At 41.2% G+C, this 25,854-nt stretch overlaps 1 protein-coding gene across 1 annotated transcript in view; it reads left to right on the top strand.

The window, feature by feature from the left end:
- The first annotated feature begins 23,546 nt into the window (after positions 1-23,546).
- Positions 23,547-25,854, top strand: part of MARK1 (MAP/microtubule affinity-regulating kinase 1) — a 177,002-nt gene continuing 174,694 nt past the window's right edge. Inside the window, exon 1 of the mRNA XM_012649669.1 lies at positions 23,547-23,612. Coding sequence (XP_012505123.1) covers positions 23,562-23,612 — 51 coding nt within the window. The 5' untranslated portion in view covers positions 23,547-23,561. The remainder of the gene's footprint in view (positions 23,613-25,854) is intronic.

The following is a 25,854-nucleotide window of genomic DNA, read 5'->3' as shown; positions in this document are numbered from 1 at the left end:
GAACATGCTGATCTGTTGAGTGGTTACAACCATTTTAGTTACTTCCAACACAGACTAATGCTCTCGTGGGGACTTCTGCTGATTTGGGGGGAGGAGTGCTTCAGGGCAGGTACAGCTTGCCGCCCGCCGCCCCTTTATAGCCAACCCGATGGGTAGAAAGTAGAGGCATATCACAGGGGTTGTGGGACAGAGTTTCTGCTCTTTTCCCTCAGACCCTAATATACTCCAGGCCTCAATCCCACTAATTCATGGTGCTGTTGTATGAGTAATGCTGAAACAATCATTCATTTGTCAATTTATCAGCATTTCACTGTCATTCTTGGAAGCCCTTTCCTTGAAATTATAGTACAAATGAAGGAGTCCAACTCCACGATTTGTTCTGAACTACAATACGTGTTTAGGGGTGGGGTGGGGGCGGCTGAAAAGTGTGAAAGGGAAAGCTGCAGACGGATTTGGCTCGCATCACCTTTCCTGACTGTATCAGAGCGTTTAGGATTATTGACAAAGCTGGGAAGGCCATCCTCGTTAAAGCAAGGCGCGTATTTTCGTTCACAGCCTTGTTCTCTTTGCATGTAGTGTACCTTGATCTCATGTGGCATAAGAGGCTGCACACAGGGAGCATTTGCCCTAATGCTAATCCATTACGGCAAAGCATCATGCAGCAGGCAGACTCTGCGCCCACCTGAGCTATTACCTAGGCAAGTGATAGCTTCACCATTATGCTCTCGTTTGGCTGTACCTCCCGTAAGTTCTTCACTTTGAATTCTTTGTTGTCCATAGTATCACAAAATACTAGGTTTCTCTCAAAAGATTATTTTTCTATTCCTCCTAAGAAGCATAAGAACCCTCTCACTGAATATCCATATGCAAATTTTTCATCTTGAGAAGAAAATCTTTCTCTCTCCCTGCTTATTTCTCTCTCTCCTCTCTCTCTGTTTCTCTCTCTCTCCCACACGCACACACTCCTTCCCTCCTTCCTAGAAATGCAGAGGTGAAGGAGAAGGACAAGCTCTATGTAACTATGTAGGTTTTCATCCCAAGCACCATCACCCTATTAGAAAACTTTGCTATGCATATGAAAACTCAGAAAATAATGACAGTGAGTGACATTGTAGGTCATGCACAAAGAGCAGATGCTAACGGATCTGCCAATGATAAAATGATATTCTGCATTTCTGCAACTCACTTCTAGGATGTCAGTAAATATTAGCAGATTTCTGCTACCTTCTAAGGTGACCAATAGCTAACTGGAAAAACTTACTTGCATTTGTGGTGGAGGTTACACCAAGGGTCCTCCTTCTCAGTAAAGTCACTGATTTGCCAGTGGAGAGTGACATTTTGAGCAACTTTCCCCACATTTATGATCTGGTTCCTTGTTCGTCTCTTGATGGGAGAAAAGGAGATTGATAGCACAGGCGAGTGAAACCTTATGTGGGGGACGCTTGGGGTCTTTTGATGCTCTGAAAGTTAATCCTTCTCACAAGACTGCCTCTGTTATTGGCTAATATCTGTAATCTGGAGCATTTTTATCTTGCTGCACTATGATGTAAAATGTGGCTCTATATGATCATAAAATTGGTTCAAATGCAATTATTTCTAGACTAGTTAATGGACATTTATTATTTAACAGCATCTTTTAAGGTCGTTTGCAGCCAGGAAGAGAAGCTAACTTCTCTATCCTCTCTCTACTCCACTAAGAAACATACGTTTATTACTGAAAATACCCACTAATGACTTCGACTTATTTGTTCATTTAGAAGGTTTTTTTTTTTTTCTGATAAAACAGGAATATAGTTTATTTGGCTACCTGAATTGGTAGCAAAGAATCTTTTAAATAGAAATACTTCACTCTCATTACAGCACTTGTTTCTGAAGGGCTATAAGGTGCTATTTAGAGCTATTCCCAGACTTTCTCCTCTCATGAATTCATCTTGCAAGCTACCATTCTCAAGGTTATTATCCAGCTCGGGCAGTCTGCTATTATATAGAAAGCCAGAAAGCTTTCTCCTACTCACTAGTGACCTCTAAGATGTCTTCACCAATTATCGTTTCGATTCCGGTCTGTCGAAAGCCACTGCAGGTAAAATCTATAACAGTTGTTGCAGCATCTCTCCCTGTGATCCTTCATCCCAGGATAGCAGCTGGACTGGTCTTTGAATCAGCAACAGTTCAGCCCTCCTGACCGTTATGAAGTCTCAGGGAGTGTTTATAACCTCAGGCTTCAGATGACTGCTCTGTTCAGGGCAACCCTGTCTTCTCTAACGTGGGTTGGACAGGGAGCAGGGCTTTGTGTTGGAAGGAGAAAGGAAAATGGCATCTAAGGAAATTAAATTTTAGATTTGGGGAGCTGGAAGGGCTCTTGGAGTTTATTTAGGCTATCTTTATGATCCGTTTTCATCTTAACATGGTAAAGACACACTAAAATCTTTCTCCCCGCTGCCTGTTGCAGTGGGACATGCAGACACGGGTCTCACCAAAAGCACAGGCAATCAGAACAGGGAAGGACCTTACAGAATATTTATACCCACCCCCAATCAAGAAGAAACAGGGAGAGAAGCAATGCAAGAGTCTATTTGTGCCACATGGTTCAAAGGCACTGGGATATGAGACATGATTCTTGTCCTTTATAGCTCCCAGCCTGGTAGAAACAAGTTAAACACCCTCTCTTCTGACAAGGGTAATAAATGTTGTACCAGAATCACGCACAGGGCCCTGAGAGCACAGAGGAGGGCATTTACATGTGACTGGGGGAGTGGGTCACTGAAAGCTTCTTAGAGGAGGCGAGGCTTGAACCTCACTTGGAATCAATGGGTAGGAAGATGGCTGTTGGGGGGCAGGAGGCAGAAAACTTGAGTTCTGCATCTGGCAAAGTCATTTGTGTAACCTTGCATTAAAATCCTTCTCTACATAAAAAAAAAATATGTGGCAAGAAAATCTTATGCAAGAGCACAGTGAAAAGCAAGGCCGTGTTCCTTTCTCAAACCTTTCTGTCCTTGGACCCCTCCAGCAGGCAAAAAGACCCAGAGGGGTTCACCATGGTGCTTGTCAACAGCAGCAACTCCTGGGAATGGTGACATTTTTTTGTACTGGAAGCGACAAGTGAGAACAATTTGCTCTCTGAGGTCTTGGAAACCTTAAAACCATAAGGGTTTGCAACTTGGGGATTTCTCTGATCGCCCTGGGCTCTTACACAGGCTGTCACTGTTCACACTTCGGAAAGGTGTCATGAGCCGGCTTCAGCCAGTAGCTCCCTACAGCAAAGATGAGGGCCCTTCCCTCAGACTTAGAGGTTCTATATTGTTAATGGTTTATTTATTAATTTATTGCTAGCACATATCAAGTGTCTTTTCAGTGCCGTGTAGTAGACTGGAAACTGCTATGCACAGATGGCATGCTCCCAATCCCTAAGACACATGCAATTCAGCAGGAGAGACTAACACCAAAACCAGTGACAGGCCAGTGTAATAAATCCTATGACAAGGCCGGCACCGAATGGATATGAACGAGAGCCTGCTGAGTGGGAGAGGTCAGAGAGGGATTCCTGGAGAAGGCAATCCTTGAGCAGAGATTTTGAAGGAGAAAGTGAAATTAGCAGGATGACCATGTGTGTCTGGGTGTTAGGGGTGAGTGCAAAGGGATACGGTGAAAATCATCTGCTGAACACATCAATTTGGCCATGTCCTTTCTTCAAATGTTTTGAAGACAATTTTAACCGCTTAGTACTTAAAAATAACCCCAGAGGGATTATATGTATTTTCCCATCAGTTTTAAAGTTAAATATTACTGAAACTTGGTCTTTTCATGCAGTAAGTTTTTAGATAATCTTACAGTTGGAGGAAGTACTAGAGATCATTTAGGCACAGTCCTCTCTAGTGCCCAAACTTCCTGTGTAGCATCCTTGAGAAAGAACTTTGCAGGTATTCTCAGGTATTTTCAGATATTTTACAGTGATAAAGTAAAAGTACAGAAAGAGTTCGATAGGCTTGAACTTCCCTTTTATACCCAGGAGAATATTCAACATTAAGGGTTAAGAATGTGGGCTCTGGAACCAGACTGCCTGGTATTAAATCCTGACACTAAAACTTCCTAGGTGTTGACCTTGGGCAAAGTACTTAACCTCTACTATCTTCAGTTTCTTCCTCTCTAAAATAAAGAGAGTAACAGTCTATCTACTTCATGGGATAATCTTTGTAAAGGGTTTAACGCGGTACCTGATATAGAATACATGCTCAATAAATTATATATTCTATCTATCAAATATCCATCCTACTTACATAAATCGTGCCCCTCATCCTGTCCTAATCAGGCAGCTGGACCGTCTCCAGTTCCTCTGTTTATACTCGCATTCACATTTACTCTCACTGAAGTCTTCATGAAGCCTCAGGGAAAGGATAAAAATAAATTTCCTTACAAAAAAGATATGGCTACTTGCATGGTTTTTGATAGTTTATGTTGTGAGAAATGAGAACCTCTTGGGAGATGTACTGTAAAACTGGGAACATTATGTCTTTGAGGAATCTGTGGGTGGATGTACATCAGGGTGCTACCCTGCCCTTTTTGTGTTCCTGACCTTGTCCTTTCTGAGCACCAGATATGACCCAGGATACAGAAGCCATTGACACCCCAAGCTACGTGGTAGCAGCAAGATGCATGGGCAGGCTTGTAGGGACATAGCGACTGTCTTGTCACTCCCTAGTTCCTACATAAAAGCATGCCGACATTCTAGCTGGCCTTTATCATACCTGACTTTTCTTCTCCCCACTCGCAACATAGATATAAGTATGGATTTACATTTACTTCAACCAAACTACAATTTGATTTACACTATGCCAGGACATGGAAGGGATGCAAAAGTTTTGGTGAAATAACGTAATCACAACACAAACAAGTACATAACTAGATTAATTTCTATTTTGTTGGTTTGATAGAAATATAGTCAGCCCTCCTTATCTATATGTTCCATATCTGCAGATTCCACCAACCACAGATTGAAAATATTCAGAAAAAAATAGAAAATAATAGTACAATAATAAAAAAGGACACAAATTAAAAAAATAATACAGTATAACAACGATCTTCTACATAGCATTTACATTGTATTGGGTATTATAAGTAATCTAGAGATGATTTAAACTACACGGGAGGATGTGCAGTAGGTTACATGCAAATACCACACCATTTTATATCAGAGGCTTGAGCTACACAGGGCTCCTGGAACCAAGTTCCTCAGAGGGATGACTGTCCTATGGTCTTTGGGGAAAGGCAAATAATAAAGTGAGTTAGAAGAGCCAGAGAAGATTTCAGGAAGGAGTTGGGTATTTAAGGTTAGTTAGGATGGAGAGTCAAGAGACATGATTTAAAAGTTGAACAGGGATTAAAATGGAGACCTCCAAACTGAGCGTTTGGTGGCTAGGTCACACTGCTCCTGGCTACTGGGAATTAAAATATTTATCCCAGATTTTTTGATTTGAGGTATTTGTTCTAAACCATAATGTTTGCTCTCTCAGGAGCACAGTGAATGACGTCAATGCAGATTCGAAGCTAAGAAAGAAAGTGGGAGGTGAGCAGAATTGTAAGAGCAAGCTCAGTATGGACAGCACAGCAAGAGAACTACAGAATGATCCTTCGTTGGTCTGGCTTTCTGTTGGAGTATTGTTGGTATTCATACATTGTTTTTGGAAGCCAAATCCTCTTTAGGATGGAAGGAGGAAGTCCCTGGGTGTAAGAGTTCCACAGAGATTGGTCGCCATCCTTTTTCCAGGCGCCATGATGGGCTATGAAAAGCTGGGGTGATGCACAGGAAGATGTAGTGAACTTAACCCTGTGGAAGGGAAAGGTAACACCTTCTAAGGTCTACGCCAGGCAGAGATGATGAATAATGGTCAATGAAGAAGGGATGGTGAGATAGAGAGAAGGGCATGACAAAATGCGAAGAGGAAGGAGAAAGGGGACGAGGAACAGAGGATGGGGCACAAGGCAGGTGAGGAGAGGATGGGTGGACTTGTCTGCTGGCCTTTGTGATTGCTGGGTAAACTGATTTAAAGGCCTAGGGCTGCTGTTGATGGAGAGTTGAGAGTTGTGCTTGTTAAATGATTCCTTTAACATTTCTTTATGTTTGAAATATTTCATTTAATAAAAAGATAAATATGCAAAAATGTTAGCTCAAAAAGATGATTCTTCAGGTGGTTCAAACTCCTATATCTCCACTAAGAAGAACTAACAGCTGTTAAAAATGTTCCACTATTTGCTTCAGGTCTTTTTTTCTTTTTAAAGAAAGTATTCATCATGATACAGGGTGTCTTGACCTCTCTTCTGAGCTCCATGTTCACCCGCAAATTGGATATCTCCACCTGGATGGCCCATAGGCACCTCAGACCCACCGTGTTAACAAATGTTAACAACTGAACTGTTACCTCCCTCCCCTCAAATCTGCTTCTCCTCCTCTTTTTCCCTTATTAAAAAAGGAGGCCATCATCAGTTCTGGTGGTCCACAGCTTGTTTCATATGCTTTACCTGCCCCTCCATCACTAAGCTCTAGAGTACACAGGATGATGCATCCATCCTCCCCTTTGTCCTTCCAAGTGAGTCTTCGTAACAAGAGAAACAACTTTGGTATCCAGCCTTAAGCGGATAATGGGGTATCATGGCAGATATTAAAAAAAAAGAAAAAACAGGCATATCTTGTTCTCCAAAGCCTCGTTTGTCTCTCTACTTATTTTGAAGTATATCATGCTCTTGTTTCAGCCAGCAGCTGCTTAGAGCGAGGATCTTGACACCTTCTTCCTATACTTTAAGACTATGTATTTCAAAACAAAAAGCAGGTATACAAGCCTGATAAGATTCCATTATCTTCAAGTCTGAAAAAGAAGACTTAAATCCAAGGCTCTGCTGTTTGTCAAGGAGAAATGATTTGAAGATTGAGAGCTGCTTCTAAGTTATGTTTGTTTTCTGTGCGTACTGTGTTGGGTATATGACATTTTTCCATGTTATTGCATGTCCAGAATACTCTTCTGTCTTCAGCCCTGTCCTCTTACATCAGATGCCATTTTACTTAGATTATCTTTCCTAACTCTTCACTGCTGTCCTTGTCCCAGTGGGGCTGGAAAGAATTCTATGTGTGTCCATGGAGAATATTCCACACTTTTCCTTTCAGAATACCTATGACACTGTCCTGTGACTGTCTGCTTCTTTAATTGTATGCCCCCCTCACTAGAAGGCAAACTCTGGGACATCAGGGCCTTGTGTGACTTGTTTTTATTGATTTCCCTGGCACAGCCGAAAGCTCTTCATTTAGCAGCCACTCAGTGACTGCTTGTGGATTGAATTAAGTCCTTTCAGCAATTCCCAGATTCCTCCTGATTTTCCCTCTCTACTCTGCTATCTCTATAGCTGTCCAGCTTCTAATAATGTCAGATATGGATTATAGCTGAAGCTCCATCCCCCTGGCCATCCTACAATCCTCATCCTCCCAAATCATCTTATGCACCAATGATAGATTCATATGCCCAAACTCTTCCTGTCACTTCCTTGAAAAATTGCTTTCTATTGCCTATCAGATTACGTTCAAAGTCTTTTCATCATTTCAAGCCTAATGTCCCAGGCTTACCTAAATATACAAACTTTGGTACTTGCTATTCTCAGATACAAACTCCCATCTCTAGACAGGCTGATTTCCTTACTGATTTCTCATACGTGCTAAAATCATGTTTACCTCGTTTATTATTCACTGTTTCTCCCAACTGGCTTCCCTTGTCTCCCTGCTGTCCATACAAACCCTTATCATCCTCCAAAACTCAGGCACAGGCCCATTTCCACGAAGCCTTGTTTTAGTTATTCATGCACATATTAATCTCATAACTTTATAGCCATCTCTGAAATTTATAGCCAGTTATACAACATTAGTGCTCTTTGATTTGTTTCTAATTTCATAGACAATATCCTCAACTTAATTCGAAGATGCTTGATGCCAAGAATGATGCCTTGTAATAGTGTATCAGAACTTGACCTAGCATGTTAGATTGATTGATATACTATTCTTAAGCCTGTTGATTGATCGATATACTGGAGAAGTAGGCCCAACTATTAAGATATCCAAAAAAAAAGTCATATAAGAATGATTTAAGGGGCTTACATTTAAGTGCCTTCAGATTAAGTGTTACCTTGTTACTCAATAGAATAAGTAGAAGTTCTATACACCTCAACCCCAGCCCAGGCAAATATTTCTTAGCAGGAGCACAGGAATTGCAAATTGTGGCTTTTGTCATGGATCCCAAGTGTCAGGGAACATTTGACATTGCAGTCACCAGATGACTGAAGCCACACTTAGCAGCCTGAGCATGCAGCAAACAAGAAGAGGTGAATGTTCAAACTGACGCTGAAATACACTAAGGCCCTGCTGTAAGTCCCCTCCACTCTCTGTCACTAAGCAAATGGAGGGTAGGACACAGCTAGCTGCTGACAGGTCATGCATTAAAGAATGAATCCCCGGCTGGGCGCGGTGGCTCACGCCTGTAATCCTAGCTCTCTGGGAGGCCGAGGTGGGCGGATTGTTTGAGCTCAGGAGTTCGAAACCAGCCTGAGCAAGAGCGAGACCCCGTCTCTACTAAAAATAGAAAGAAATTAGTTGGACAACTAAAAATATATAGAAAAAATTAGCCGGGCATGGTGGCGCATGCCTGTAGTCCCAGCTACTGGGGAGGCTGAGGCAGGAGGATCGCTTGAGCCCGGGAGTTTGAGGTTGCTGTGAGCTAAGACGACGCCACGGCACTGTAGCCCGGACAACACAGTGAGACTCTGTCTCAAAAAAAAAAAAGAATGAATCCCAGTTCCTGCCCTCTGGACACTTGAATCTAGTAGAGGCCATAGAGGAGCACACAAATACCTATACCGCAAAATAGCCTATCTCAGGTGTGATAGGTGTGGGTATGTAGGGGTAAACTACAGAAAATTCCAAGGCCTTGCTCTAGAACACTGTAGCAAAATGGAATGTTGGGAAGAGACGCTATTGTGAGAGACAAGGATGCAACATTTGGTTTTAAGCCCGGGTGAGGTTAAAGCATTTGAGCTCATTTAAGATTAAGGGAAATGTGTTTAATTTTGTCAAGGGTTGATAAAAAATGAATGGCCTTGGTGGGAATGTAATCTGGGGAGCTGAGGGAACAGAGGTAACAAGTGAAGTGTGTAAGTAAGTTGCCCAGAGATTGTGAGTGAGTTTTCCTACATGTTCTTTTTTTCATCTCTGAACTGGTGTTAATAATGCTTGATTTCCACTTGACATGAAGTTTCGAGAATTATTATTAGATCTCAAAAGTGTTTTATTTAACTTGTACTGATTGATAAAGAGAGTGGACTTTCCTTAGGCTGCTGAGAAGTTTCTGGGAGGCTTTAACAGAAGGGAGGGGGCAGGAGGTTTCTTTCCCCACACATTCAGGGCACTGCTGTTGAAAGGGAGTAGTGGCTTGTCCAACTGTGACACCCCCCACCCATCAGAGGGCACGCTGGGAGTGGTGAATCTTGGACATGCCAGAAACAATTCAGTAGTCGTACTTGCACAATGGCTCCTCTTCTTTCAAACAACCAAACTGTAGAACAAAGTATCCCTGATCCTAATTAAGAAAGTTCAGATCACCTCCTATCAGCATCATAATAGTTAGCTTGCACCGTGTTAATAATACCTTGGTTTATTTATAGTTGAGTGCTTTTGTTTCAAACGCTTTTACATAGATTGCCTCATCTTTATACTGATATATGTTCTAGCTAGAGACAGCTGTCCTTTTTTGAGCACTTTGTATACATTAAGCACTGAATTAGCTGCTTTATACTCACAGGGCTGGTGTCATGGGTGTGCACCTGTGAAGTGGCCCAAGATGTTGAGCTCAGAGGGGCCCATCGTCATCATCTAAGAGGTCTGAGGTGAGTGATCAATTCTTTATTCTGGTGACTTTTCTTATTATGTCACATAGATTTTGTATTTTTACCATAAACAGGAGGAAGTACTTTCAAGCCTATATTTGTACTTCACAGGGGCTTTGAACATATTTCACAGGGCATTTACTGTGAGGTAAGAATGGCTATCTCCATTTAATGGGCAAAGAAACTGAGGCACAGGGAATGAACATAACCAAGAAACATGAAAACCGGGAATCAGACCAGAGTTCCTATCATTCCATCATCTGGTGTGGTTTAACATCCAGACCCCACTTCCTCCCCAGAGGAGATCCTGGGGGGTTGGGATTGTGTTCGTTTATTGTTTAAAGCCCTTAGTATCACAAATAAATGGTCTATAAAAATAACAGGCAGCAAAGCAAAGCAAACATATTTCTTTAGTAATGCATTAAAGTATCTTACAAAAACAAGTTTCCACATGTTGAACTACAAAATATTCTTTCACTACAAATAGTTGTGGTCTTTTGTTGGGAAAGAATGTCAGAAAATACACAATAACACATTTCAACTATAAATAAAGATTGTATTCCCCACTTAAGGAAATAGAAAGTTTGTGATTTTTTTTTTTTGAAACTAGTATTTATAGACCCCAGGGAGCAAGTGCTGCTAGAATTCAGAGCAGCCCAAAGGCAAGGAGAATTGAATGGTCCCATTGGGAGAAAACGATTAAGGAATTGAAAAGAGCAAGTGATGGTTCCCAGCATTATTTTAAAGCCATCACAGTAGATGCTAATAGTTCTACAGCAAGTAGTCAAGTTTATTTGAGGAAAGATGATGTTCACATATATGCACACATAGTTGAATCTGTAAATATTTTTTCACATGGATGATTCTTCAGGAGTGCTTCAAACTTTGTCCCAGTTGCACAAAGCTACTTGTCATCTCCTGTTCAAAGCGTGCTCATTCTTGCCCCCATGCCTTTGCCCATTACATTCCCTTCGGAGAATGCCTGATTCACTCCACTTCTTTGTCCTTTCTGTCTTTTAAAACATGCCTTAAAGCTCTGACCGCTAGAAAGTCTTTTTCCAAATTAACCCCTGGAATTCTGACTCAGTATTTTCCTCATGTATCTTATAGTATATTTCTATGCAAGTATTTTGCTTTCTAGGTGTTTTGGCTCTGAGGTGTGTACGTGTGTGTGTGTTCAGGTCCTGGTGGTGGAGTGGTGAGATGTGGTATATGGGGGTCTGGCCTACCTAGATTGTGAGCTTCTTGAAAGCAAGGACAATTCCCTCTGGTGGCATCAGAGTGTGGTGGAGTCAAACATATTCTATAAGTGTGGGTGACTTTGAGCAACACCCATGGGATTGCTGTGAGGATCAAACAAGGTGATATACGTGAACTGCAGGGCACTCGGTAGGTGTTAAATAATACGAGCCTTCTTTTTTTTTGTGATTCTAGTACAAGCCTTAGTATATGAGCTCTTACTTCCCAATTGCTCATTGCATTCATTGCTATTGCTGTTGCTTAATAGAAATGGCCCACATTTATTCTTCTGAGACAGATAGATGGTCATTAAAGCTGATGCTGGCATTTAGGACACACCTTGTCTTGCACTAACTGCTTACCCTCTTTGGGCAAGTTGTTACAGGCATACCTCATTTTACTGCATTTGGCTTTATTGCACTTCACAGATATTTCATTTTTTATAAATTGAAGATTTGTGGAAAATCTACATCAAGTAAGTCTATCAGCGCCATTTTTCCTATAGCTCACTTCATGTTTCTGTGTCACATTTTGGTTATTCTCACAATATTTCAAACTTTTAAATTATTATTATATTTGTTATGGTGATCTGTGATCAGTATCGTTGTTGTTACAATGGTAGTTGTTTTGGGGTGCCAAGGACCACGCCAATATAAGATGACAAATTTCATCGATAAATGTTATGTGTGCTCTGACTGCTCCGTGGACCAGCTGTTCCCCATCTCTCTCCCTTTCCTGGAGCCTCCGTACTCCCTGAGACACAATATTGAAATTAGGCCAATTAATTACCCTACCATGGCCTCTAAGTGTTGAAGTGAAAAGAAGATTTGCACATCTCTCACTTTAAATCAAAAGCTAGAAATGGTTAATCTCAGTGAGGAAGGCATGTTGAAAGCTCAGATAGGCTGAAAGCTAGGCCTCTTGGACCAAACAGCCAAGTTGTGAATGCAAAGGAAAAGTTCTTGAAGGAAATTAAAAGTGCTATTCCGATGAACACATGAATGATGTGAAACATCATTGAGTCATGATGGAAAAAGTGAAACAGCCTTATTGCTGATATGGAGAAAGTTTTAGTGGTCTCGATAGAAGATCAAACCAGCCACAACATTCCCTTAAGGCAAAACCCCATCCAGAGCAACATCCTAACTCTCTTCAGTTCCATGAAGGCTGAGAGATGTGAGGAAGCTATAGAAGAAAAGTTGGAAGTTAGCAGAGGTTGGTTCATGAGCTTTAAGGAAAGAAGCCATCTTCATGACATAAAAGTGCGAGGTGAAGCAGCAAGTGCTGATGGAGAAGCTGCAGCAAATTATGCGGAAGATCTAGCTAAGATCATTGATGAAGGTGGCTACACTAAACAACGGATTTTCTATGTAGTTGAATCAGCCTTCTATTGGAAGAAGATGCCATTTAGGACTTTCCTAGCTACAAAGGAGAGGTCAATGCCTGGCTTCAGAACTTCAAAGGAGAAGCTCACTCTCTTGTTAGGAGTTAATGCAGCTGGTGACTTTAAGTTGAAGCCAATGCTCGTTTACCATTCCAAAAATCCTAAGGCCCTTAAGAATTATATTAAATTTACTCTGTCTGAGCTCTATCAGTGGAAGAACAAAGCCTGGATGACAGCACATCTGTGTATAGCACGGTTTACTGAATATTTTAAGCACACTGTTGAGACCTCAGAAAAAAAAGATTGCTTTCAAAATATTGCTGCTCAATGACAACACACCTAGTTACCCAAAAGCTCTGATGTATAAGGAAATGAATGTTGTTCTCATGCCTGCTAACACAACATCCATTCTGTGGCGTGTGGATCAAGGAGTAATTTTGACTTTCAAGTTCTATTATTTAATAAATACATTCTATAAGGCTATGGATCTGGGCAAAGTCAATTGAAAACCTTCTGGAAAGGATTCACCATTCTAGATGCCATTAAGAACATTCATTATTCATGAGAGGAGGTCAAAATATCAACATTAACAGGAGTTTGGAAGAAGTTGGTTCCAACTCTCATGGGATGACTTAGAGGGGTTTAAGACTTCAGTGCAGGAAGTAACTGCAGATGTGGTGGAAAGAGCAAGAGAACCAGAAGTGGAGTTCTAAGATGTGATTGAATTGCTGCAATCTCACAATAAAACTTGAACAGATGAAGAGTTGCTTCTTGTGGATGTACAAAGAAAATGGTTTCTTGAGATGGAATCTACTCCTGGTGAAGATGCTGTGAACATTGCAGATGACAACAAAAGATTTTGAATATTACATAAGCTTAGTTGATAAAGAAATGACAGGGTCGGAGAAGATTGTCTCCAATTTTGAAAGAAGTTCTATTGTGGGTAAAATGCTGTCAAACAGTACAGCATGCTATGGAGAAGTCTTTCATGAAAGGAAAGGTCAATCAATGTTGCAAATTTCATTGTCTTATTTTAAGAAATTGACACAGCAACCCCAACCTTCAGTAACCACCAAGCTGCCTCATCAGCATTGAGGCAAACCCTCCACCAGCGAAAAGATTACGACTCATTGAAGGATCAGATGATTGCTACCATTTTTTAGCAATAAGATATTTTTATATTAAGGTATGCATATTTTTAAGACATAATGCTATTGCACACTTAATAGACTACAGTATAATGTAAATGTAAACTTTTCATGCACTGGGAAACCAAAAAATTTGTGTGGCTCATTTTATTGTGATATTTGCTTTATTGCAGTGGTCTGGAACCAAAACCACAATGTCCCCAAGGTATGTCTGTAGTCCACAAGCTCTCTCCCAACCATCAACCAGGAAAAATTTCTCTCTATTTCTGCATATAGGTGTCTTCATCAACACATATCCTCTAGGTTGCAAATTATATGTTTTCATTATTTCATCCTTAAGTCTAGTTTGCTGTTGATTTTAATTCTGATTTGATTTCATCCATATAAAAACATCAGGCAAGCTACATAACGCAGTTTGGCCTGAATCCTGCCTTCAGGGCCAGACCTGATTTTATTTCACATTTATAGCAGAATAAGTTCACAACCGTTGTTCATATATTTTTAAATCCTTAACACTCACCTTCATGTCTGTTGCCCTAACGTTTTCATATTCAAAAAGCTGACAATGGGTTTTAGAAATAACCAAAAGGAAAAGAGCTGAAAGATATAGATTGTGGAAGCCAGTAATCATTATGCTGTGTGTACGTGTAAGAGATCCTGGAATGAAAGAAAAGAGGCCTGGGTTCTGGGCTGAAAAACCCGGATTTCTGGATCAGTTTGTCATGAAAGTAAGATACAAGGCAAACCATTTTGCCTTTTGAGCCTTAGTTTCTTCTTTGGGGAACAGATTACGAATACTTCTCTGTTCACAAGAATTTTAATGTGGATTACTAGAGATAATGTAAACAAAAGCCTCTGGAAAATTCACATAAACATTATCTCTTAATAAAGATGATGTTAATGTATACTGACGCCCCTATATGAAGCCTTTTCTTTACATTCCTTTGCCTCTCGTGCTCTTTGGACACTCACCAATTAACACTGTATTTTGTTCTTTAACTTTTCGTGTCATTCTATTAAGACTACATGTTCCTTAAATACTGAACCACATGATCACATGTAGAAATGATTATTTTATATCTTAAAATCGTCACTTTTCAAGGTTTTAAGTTTGGAAAGAGGCTGCCATCTTTCAATGTTTTAAATGCTTCTTTATAGAATGATCCAGCTTAAGGAATACAAAAAATATTAGTGTTTTTATTATTTATTACATGTCTGTTGGTTGCTCACATGTGGAATTATCCAATTTAATCATCCATGCTACTCACCATCGTTGTTTCTGAATGACTCTCCATTAAAAATAAACCGTCAAACAGCAAAGATTCATCATCACTGAAAATACACAAAAGATCATGCCACAGGCTCCAGAGGCTCTTGCAAAAGAAGTTCCTAAGGTGTAACATCACATCACTGGATTAAATATATACTTCTTCAGAGTGACCACTTTAAAAGTTCAGCTCAACTTTTGCTGTATAAGTCTTGGTGTATTTATTCAAAAGTTAATTACAGGCCGGGCGCAGTGGCTCACACCTGTAATCCTAGCACTCTGGGAGGCCTAGGTGGGTGGATTGTTTGAGCTCCGGAGTTCGAGACCAGCCTGAGCAAGAGCAAGACCCCATCTCTACCAAAAATAGAAAGATATTAATTGGACAGCTAAAAATATATAGAAAATATTAGCCAGGCACGGTGGCGCGTGCCTGTAGTCCCAGCTACCCGGGAGGCTGAGGCAGGAGGATCGCTTGAGCCCAGGAGTTTGAGGTTGAAAAAAAAGTTAATTACAACATGTTAGCATCATACCTTGTACCGAGTTTCTCTTAGAATAGAACTGAGTTCATAGTGTATGTTCAATAGTATGCTATTGGTTGTAGCTTATTGTTAAGAGTTTGTTATGAGATAAGTAGATAGCCAAAGAATGGTTAAAAATATTACAAAGGAAATGCATTTTTTCACATGTGAGTAAACCTGGATTCTAGCCATGGTAATCTTCTGAGATGCATATTCCATGATTTTAATGCTTTTAAAAAGAGACATTTATAACTTTAGAAATTTAGATACTTGTTTTTGAACCAGAAAAGGAAGATAGTGGGAAAAATTAATATGGGAGTCTTGGCAATTGAGCTCTTAAGCAATGGTTGGCAAGTGCCCAAGGGGTGACTATGGAGAGCCAGTTTGGAAAAATTTAAGGACACTTAACCTGAGTTCATCACTTATGAGTAGCAATATACTAAGATCATCTGAAAGAAATCTAGGATCTGAAAACATGTGTTCAAATGCAGAGAAATGATTAAATCTACTTCTTTCCTCTAATTAATTAATTAATGAACTCCCATATGCTAGGCCGTGTGCTATAAACTAGAGATACAGGATTGGACAGAACATTCACAAAGCTCCCTGTTGGTCATTATTATTAGCACTATGAAGGAAAAGTGGAATATACTACTAAAGTAAGTAACAGGGAGCTTAATTTTTATAGGATGGACAGGGAAGATTTTTCTGAAACTGTTTCTTTATCTGAAAAAAAAGTACTGCTAAAATGGTTATAAATGTAGACTCCTATTTACTATATGGTTTTTAATGGACTACTAAAATTTTAATAGTTTATTTGGAGCTAACAGAAATAGGAGGAAGAAAACTACCAGTTAGTGTAGATAAAGCAGCTCACAATGATGAAGTGTAGTAAGTATACTGCTGTCAATATAATAAAGCTGAGGTAATATTACAAAATGTAGATCAAATACAAGTCACCCGCTCAGGGAGGCATCTATGGTTTTAAAGTAACCAAGCTACTTGTGGAACCAGTTGAAGCCGTTTATACAAAAGCTTATTGGAGAAAGGCCAAAATATTAAAGGAGACAGCAAATTACCTTTGGATTGGAGAAAAGATCTAGCTACTGCAATTCATTATTTAAAAAAATTAAACCTGGGCACTTGTGTTTGTTAAAAGAGAAAAGTAATGCGTAAATTAAAATGTTATTTGTATAATGGGAGCCTCAGGTTTCGAACTGTCTAGACACAGAAAGTGCCTGTAAAAATGTAAACTTCATGTGGATGGGGATTTTTGTCTATTTTGTCTACTGCTCTTTCTGAAGAGCTTAAAATAGTGCCCAGCATTAGCAGAGCTCAATAGTTTTAAATTGGCTGAGCACAGTGGCTTATGCCTATAATCCCAGCACTTTGGAGGGCCGAGGCAATAGGATCGCTTGAGACCAGGAGTTGGAGGCCAGCCTGAGCAGTCTAGCTAGACCCTGTCTCTACAAAAACCAAAAAATTTAGCTGGGCACGGTGCACATGCCTGTAGTTCCATCTACTCTGGAGGCTGAGGTGGGAGGATCATTTGAGTCCAGGAGTTCAAAGTTACAGTAGCTATGATCAAGCCACTGCACTCCACCCTGGGTGACGGAGCAAGACTCTTGTCTCAAAATCAAACATCCACTCACCCCCCCCACACACACACAAAAGAAAAAAATATTTTTAAATGAATGAATGAACGAAAAGCAAAGTAACAAATGGCGTCAATATTTGCGTAGGGAAGGAAGAAATCATCAAAATGTAAGTTATGTAACATTTAAGATAGAAAAAATAATTTGAAGGGATTGAATAAATTGAGTTTGTGAAAGGAAACTACAAAATTAATATTTTTATACTAACAAAATAAGTTTAAAAATATAAGGGAACAATTCACTCAGTACGTCATCCATGAAATCAAATATTCAAGTTGCCAGGCTGTTTAAAAGGGTATCGAACTACATTCTGTTTAATTTGTAATCTCAAATGCCAAGTGAAAGATAACCAAACTCCTACTCTAGGGTGTCTACCATGGGACTTTCAAAGGATTGTTTTGCTTTCTATGTGACATTACAAAACTACAGTTTGGAAAGGTACAATAATGTGGGTGTATCCACACCTGTACATTTTTGAATCTATACACAACCATTGTCCCTTTATTTGAAGATGACGCTATTAATATTGACTTTCACCTGCACTTTTCCAATGTTGCCAAAGACTAGTGCGTCACTTACCACCAATAGTCGCTTCCATGTGTGTGTTCTTTGTTTTGCTGTCCCAATTTACACTGCCAAGTGATGCTCTGACACTCAGTCTTTTGAAAGGCTTTTGCTTAGGAAGAGCCACCCAATTCCTGATGACTGTTCCCTGGGGTTGTTCTGACAGCTCTGCTGCTTCTAGCACTTCACCGTCATGTTATTCCATCTTTAATCTACTTTGGAAGTGCTTCCTCTTGACCAAGCACTTGCTGTCGGTACGCCTTGGTTTATGCAGATACTCATTTAAAAGATTATTCTATCAAAATATCAATGATCAGCTATTCCTAAGTATGGCTAAAAAATGAATGATTACATTAAAATCACAGAGCAGTAAGATTAGCAGCCCTGTGTTAAGCTGTTACTCTAGAAGAGAGAGAACAGAGCCACTTTGCTACCGAGTCAGTAACTTTTATCGGGAAGATATTTTGCATACTGTGTCAACTCTTTATCTACTCATATGCCCCTGGTTGTAAACTTTAATTATTCTTTTATATTATATTTTCAATTCCTATATGATGCTTCTTCAACATTCAAAAGAATGTGGAAGCACAGGAGAATATACAACATGGGACAAGTCAATAAAGATCATTTAGGAAATTGGGCATCTACTAATTATTGGGCACTATGCTAGACTCTGGATAAAAAGATTTAAGTAAGACATATTCCCTTCCTTTTCCTATCACACAGTCAGGTAGGGGACCAGCCAGGTACACAGTGCAAGGAGAGGAACAGTAGAAGAATGCCCAAGGTACAGAGGTAGTGCAGAGGGAGAGATTCATTAACTCTGTGGATGTGGGGAGGAATAAGAATGTCAGAGAAGGTTCCGAAAGAAGGTTTTTAAGGATCATCTCTGATGCCTGCAGGTAGAAAAGAGGAGAGGACATTCCAGGAAGACAGAACAAATGACTCAAAGGCCCAGAGGAGTCAAGCAGTAGGGTATATCTGGGGAAATCCAAACAGTCCAACATTGCTGACCTTAGAGCGCTTGTGGGGAAAGCAAACGAGAGTAAGCATTTCTCAGATGGAGATTCTATTGGTAAAGTGTGGAGTGGCACAACCTAAACAGCACACTGGTTGACTCTTGGGTTGATACTGCTATGTATATATTGATGGCTATGAAGATAAATACAGTTTAAATAACAACAAGGACTTTTTAGTCCTTCTATGACCACATATACAATATAAAAGGCAGCAGCTTTATATAGTTTTTAAAATACAATATATCTTTTCTCTTGAGGCCCTTGTCCATTTCAGTGATTCTACATTTTAAGTGGTGAACGCGGACAGAATAAAAATCTACCTTATTCGATATAGGCATGCAATCAGAACCCAGTTTATTTATGAAAAGAATTGATTATTCTTTCCTGATGGACATTAACCAGGTTTCTCTTTAGCTGGGTCAGCTCTTTGTTACCTTATACAACTTTTCATCTTGTAGTTTTCTTATGTGGTTAAATGAAAGACTATAAATAGCCTTGTGGTGCCTGGAACAAAGTATGCCCTCAATAAATTGCCTGGCCAAGTCTATCAGACATTAGATTCATTTAAAGCACATGATATAAGAAACATGCAGTTTTAAGAGTTTACTATTAACTCTGCTGAATCTGTCATGTTTGATAAATTCTTTGCTTACAAATGACTGCAATCTGTTAACAGTCATGAATTTGACATGTCTCCCACTTAGCTCTTTAAAAAGAGTGTTATAAGGCTAACTACTGGTAACTATAGGTGAAGAATATTCCCTTTGAACAGCACAGTGTGGCATGTGGTAGAGCAGTACCCCATGAATGCTTGTTGGGTACCACTTTACCACAGAACAAATTATTAATAGGTTCTAATCAAGGCCTCTGATTCTTCACCAACAAAACCTTTTCATTCTCAGTTTTGACCAGAGAAGTACTGTCCAACAGAGATATAATGAAAACCACATATATAAGTTTATATTTTTCAGTATCCACATTTGAAAAATTACAAAGGAATAGTTGAAATTAGTTTTAATAATATATTTTATTCAACCCAATATATCAAAATATTAGCATTTTAATATGTAATCATTACAATACTTACTGAGATATCTTACTCCTACTTCTTTTCCTCCTAAGTCTTTAAAAATCTGATGTGCATTTTATACTTACCGCATATCCCAATTCAGGTGATAAATTTCCATCAGAAATACGTGATCTGTATTTAGATTTCAGAAAATTTATAGTTGAAAAGGTAGATTCATATACTTCAGTTTTTTCAAACATAATTAAAATTTTCCAATCACAGAATCAAACCAGTTTTTAAATTTAAATTATTTAAAATTATATCAAATTAAAATTCAAGAGACATGTTAAGTGCTCCATAGCAACATGTAGCAAGTACCTACAGTATTGGACAGTGTACTTCTAGAATTCTACTCCACAATGCTGATGGTAGGCAATTTACATTTCAGGGTAGGTTGAGTAGATCTTTATTTCTCTTTTGTTTTGTCAGTACTTCAAATTTCTTCTGAAACTTTTATTACCCTAACACATTAAGTTAGAAACCTCTAAATTGAATATGCCACATTTGGTTAATAACCCTAAAGAAAATTACTCAAAGCCTCAAAATATTCCTTTTGTCCTTTCTCCATAGTCATAGGCACAGAAGCTATATATAGTGACAAAAGAAAATTTTGCTTATGAACATTTTCATTACTAAGGACTAGGGTTAAATAGTTTTGATCCCATCACCATACTGCCTCATGCCATTTTAAGGGGAGAAGAGCTCACATAGGGGTACACACTCAGTAACTCCTTTTAGAAAAACACAATGACTTTTTTTAAAACCTATGCAAAATGCATTTTCACTTAGTTTTCATTATATACCAAGCCAAAAACTGTGGGTATTAATAAGGATTATTTGAATGCTATTTTTTAGATAGATGGAGTTGTTTCTAGTCTATTTTGTTAGTTAGAATTACGGATTTTAGTTACCCAGTAATGACTCCCTTTGAATGTAATTCCACTGTTATTAAACTTTCTTTGGGTGATGACTTAAAAAATAAATATTCCTTACTATTATTACATAATATTCAGTAAATTTCAGCATGCGAGCACAGTGTAGAAAATATAGCTAAGGGATTTGTCCGCGGCTTTTAATATACACTTTAGCCTGTGGAAGCCACTGTGTCAGAATCCCGGGCTCTCCTTTGAGCTCTGTCTCTAATTAGCCATTATACCTCACAGGGGGGTGAACCTGTGGGTTTGGTGACTGGTGCCAAATTGAACAGTATCACATATTTCAGTTATCTTCTGTATCTTATTAACCTGGTGCATAAGTCGACTTAGCAGAATTTTATAAAATGGAAATAAACATGCCGTCAGGGTCACCATGAGGATAAAATTATGACATGATATGTGCGTATACTTTGAAGAGCAAAATCCAAGCTACCAGCTGAAGGAATAATTCATATTCCAATGGGGCTGAACACCCTTTCACAGATATTTGTTTATTTCCAGGTTAACTCAGGTACTGTTGTAACACAAGGTACTCTTGTGTGGCTGCAGCAGTCAATGGTGCTGCTGACACTGTATTCGCAGCCTCTGTAGGCAACAGACGCTCTAGTTGATAAGGAAAGTACAAGCTTATGCCCTGGCAACTTCGAGACATCTTGGTGATTCTGGATCTCTGCAGAGGGACTGTAAAACTTGGCATTCCCAGTCACACATCACAGTTCAGGAGGTGGCCTTGCAGTCCCATAACCTAAATTCTGTTTGAAGAGTGATGACCACCAAGGGATCTTGTGATTTTCATTTGCTTTGTAAAATTGGAAATTGCTTACAAGATAAAATGCTAAAGAAATAAATACATAGATGGTGTTCAAAAAGCGAACGTATATTGAGTGAGAATTTTTTTTTCTCAGAGGATTTTTGTGTTTGCTATTTTTAGGTCTTTTGAACGAACCCATGTTTCAAGGGTCGAGTGTTAACTTTTCAGAAACAACCTTTAATGAGTCAGGATAAAAACCATCTGGTGCAAGAATTTTTTCCTTCAAATGAATGAACTTCAGGAGACAGGAGGAATTTCCCACCGTCATAAGATTTCGATTGGAGGCTTATGGAAATAGCTAAAAAATGGATCTATCCCCTCCTATCTATTGCTCCTTTTATTTTCCTGTCCATCCATGGAAGGAAGTGAGAAAAAAATATTGGAAAGAAGAGAAATAGAAAGATGCTAAGGTTTTTGTCTTAGAGGCTGAATATGCAAAATGTAACCTCTCAGATGAGATAGAAAAGAAGCAGCGTTGCTTACAAAGGGCTAATGGGCCCTGGACAATGAACGCTCTAGAGACAGTGATGTCTGCAGGATGCAGTGAATGGCAGGTGGGTGGAAGGGTAAGGGAGCCACCTGGAAGGGATAAGACAGGGCCAAAATCAGAGACAGCTGTCCACCCTCCCTAAATGAGCTCGCCTAAGTGATACTTCCTTGAGTCCCAGGAAGTGACGATCAGCCAGGGTAAACGTTGTGACTCCTGGGTCTCACCCATTCTGGGGGTGCAGCGGGGCGCCAGGGGACCTCTTTAGCTGGCTCCATTCCTAAGGAGGCTGCGCCGTCGGGGCCTGAGCCCCTTGCACTAAGGATTCTCCAGCCGCCCCTCGGAGGCCGAGGCCGCTGGCGCTTCTGAAGGCTTTTGTGCCCTTTGCCCAACCATGAGGATGACCCTGAACCTAACGGCTCCCGAGAAAAGGGGACTGACTGAAAGAGGGCTCAGGCGAGGACGGGACCTGAGAAAGCATGGAAACCGGGGCAGAGGAGTAGAATTTAAGAATGGCAAAAGTCCTGAGGTAGGAGAGAGAAGGTGTAAGATCCAGGGCAGAATTGTACCCAATTCTTCCCCAATGAAACGAACAACAAAAAAAATTTTTTAAGGCCACTTATTTGCATCGGTTCCCTCTCATTCCAACCCGGCAAAAACCAAACATGAATAAAAATAAAACCACCAGAGGCTCTTAGACGACCGTAAACTCCGCGGGTGGGGCAAGAAACAAAAATAAACACTGGGACAGGCGGGCGAGAGCGCGCAGGAGGAGGAGGAGGAGGCGGCCCCGCATCCCTAATGAGGGAATGAATGGAGAGGCCCCCTCGGCTGGCGCCCGCCCACCCGGCGGCGGCCGCCAAGTGCCTCTGGACGCTGCGTGCCGCGCCCGCCGCTCCGCGCGCAGCCGGCTCGGGCCGCTCCTCCTGGCTGAGGCGCGGCGACGGGGGCGGTGACCGCGCGGACTGAGCCGGGACGCTCGCGCCGGGGGCTCAGGGCGCCGCCGCCGCTGGGCCCCGGGCGCGTGGATGCGGCTGGGCCGGGCGGCGCCGCACACCTGAGGCGAGGAGCGGGGCGCGGCGCGGGCGGCGCTGTCAGGGCCGCGGCTTCCGACGCCGAGGCGCGCTCGCCGGGACGGGCCAGGCAGTGATTTGAGGCTCCGGGTTCACCTTCACTCATGGCCCGGAGAGCCTAGTGGGGCCTGGCCGCCGCCTCCCGCCTCCCCTTCCCTGCCTCCCTCCCCTCGCGCCGCATCCTGCCATCCTCCCCGCTCGGCCAGCGCCGGGCAACCGCCTCGCCCGGAGCCCTCCCTCGTTACTGCCCGCGTCCCCCGGCGCCGCCGCCGCGGGAAGCGGCTCCCCCTCCTCTTCCTCCGCGTCCTCTTCTCCGGCTGCCCCGCCGGGGCCGCTTGTTGCACCGCCCCGCGGCCTGCGGGAGCCGCTCGCCCCGGCCCCGGCCTTTTGCTCGCGTCCACACTCCCTTCTTCTAGCCCCCGGGGCCCGCACCCCAGCCCGGCCGGCGAGACCCAGGCCCGACCCCGTCGCCCGCACAAAATGTCGGCCCGGACGCCATTGCCGACGGTGAACGAGCGGGACACGGAAAATGTGAGTAACCGGAGCCTCCCCCGGGAGCGGCCGGGGCGAGACCCTCCTCCGATACCCACTTCACCTTCGCCTGGGCCATCCCCAGTGCCCCTGTGCGGCCACCCGCGGCAGGGTCTCCACCTGGAGCTCGGCGTGACCCTTACCAACTGCTCAGCCCTATTCTTCATTGCAACCCCATTTCGCTGCTTTCCCCTCAAGGGTGAGGGTGGGGGGACTGTAAGTGGAGCCCTCTCGCTCGTAGGTGGTCCTCCAGGAGCGGATGGGGTGATGGAGGGCAGAGAGGCAGAAGGAGATGGCAGAGTGGGCATCCAGGATTGCTTTATTTCTACCTCTGCATTCTGTATCCCCACCCGAATGAGTGTTGGCTTTACGATAACAGACGAGCCAGCTACCTCTGCTTTTCTGGATCTTTCAGTCTTTCAGTCCTTGCACACACACCCCCTCCCCGCATTGCCCCATGACTTTGCTTTTTGAAGCACTGGTGTCCACATTTGGGGTCATGGGCGCCAAAGGCAGAAGGATGGGAGTGGAAGTAGAGATGTGTGTATGTGTATGTGAGTTTATACGGCTGTGATGCTCTTTAGTAGAGATGAGTAGAAGAATTTCACGGCTTCTGTGGCCCTGGGGTTACAGCAAAATGTTTAAAAGCCATATGAAGCCAACGGCTTTTTAATCTCTTCCTCAAGTCAGTGGTAATGATTCAGGGCAGGTTTTACTTTAAATCTCTCTCCTCCTTCTTGGAGTGTCACAAGGGGCATTTCTTTGAAGGAAGGATTTTCTGTGTCTTTGATCAAATTGCCCTCAGGAGTTTTTATCAAGATGCAGATATCCCTGGTGTCTAAACTCTTGAAAACACCAAAAGAACATGATCTGTTGTATTTCCACCTTCTGAAAAGTACAGTTGTGTATGTGTGCAAGTTCCTTTGTGGGAAATGTTTTTTGCTTTTGTTTAAAACCCTCAAGATCTGTAAATAGGGCCTTGTCTGATTTTCCGACTGGTTTTAAGGAGCTAGAGGAGTACTCAGTTTTGGTCTGCTGTCCAGAGATGTCTGGTTGTCTAGTTAACTCATCAGCCCTCCAGCTTTTGATGTACCAGTGACTTCATAGGGTTGGTAAAATAAAATAATGAAGTGCTTTGGCATTCTTAGACAAAAGACATGAGAGAAGAGATACAAGCTCACTTCTGAGTTGTTAGAGGGGGGTATAAGCAGATTGTTTAATCTTGGAGAGTAGGGGAGCACAGAAACTTAATATAATTATGTGAAGGGAGGAGAAATGCTAGTAAGAGACCATTGTTAGAGGACCTGTGAAGATGTTTCAGAGCATGCTTTTGTCCTCTCTAGTGTAGTGCATTTAAAATGGTAAAGATAGTAAGGCTGCTATCTGAAATTAAAACTTAATTATTATGCATCATAACTACTTGAAAAATATAATTGATACATAATTTCAATTGAGAGATTGGACAGGTCAGAGAAAAAGATGAGAAATTTTGGTTTAAGCTGATTTTACAGCCAAGTTGGCACAGAATTTTTCTAACAGGAACTCTATAAAAATTCCTGTCATTCAGGAGTGTGAATGAAAAGTGAGACAGATGATGACCTTTGTTTTTATTAGCAAAATGCTGGATATGTTAACCTAGGAGGAGTGGAAAATACATTGTTTTTACTTTCTTTTGGATTTTGAATAGTATAGCTCTCCTCATACTTGAATGAATAAGGTACTTTATACAGACATGAGATAGCATTATATTAATGGAAATATGCATCAAGGAATAGTTCAAAATGCAGCCTCTCATGTTAGACTAAAAAAAAAGGAGGATTTTAAAGCTGAGCAGTAATAGTATGATAAATTTCGTCGTGAGTACCTTCTGAAAACGTGCTGTATGAACTCATTTGCTGTTTCTGAACGTGATATTTCAAAGTCACTTTTATGGTCTCATCCCTTACTGTGCCGTACATAACAATATCTCCATTTAGCTTACTTTACCCACATTCTAATTTTCTTCTAATTGCCATGGAAAATATCTGTTATACTACGGCTGTTAATTAATCAATAAGTATGCACTCAGCTATTTTTGAACTAGCAGGAAGGGGATACAGAAGTAGAATTTAAGACAAGGCCTCTCCCCTCAAGGAGTTTACGGGAGAGATAAATGTAATCCCAAACAAAGAATGTACAGTAGAAGACATTGTATACATAAGGCTAAATTGGTTTATAAATGTTATAGATATTTATCAAAGGG

This window comes from Propithecus coquereli, unplaced genomic scaffold (genome assembly GCF_000956105.1).
Source record: "Propithecus coquereli isolate 6110/MARCELLA unplaced genomic scaffold, Pcoq_1.0 Scaffold300, whole genome shotgun sequence".
In the NCBI taxonomy this organism is placed as follows: Eukaryota; Metazoa; Chordata; class Mammalia; order Primates; family Indriidae; genus Propithecus; species Propithecus coquereli.
The sequence above is the reverse complement of the archived record's forward strand: the minus strand, read 5'-3'. Positions and strand labels throughout refer to the sequence as shown.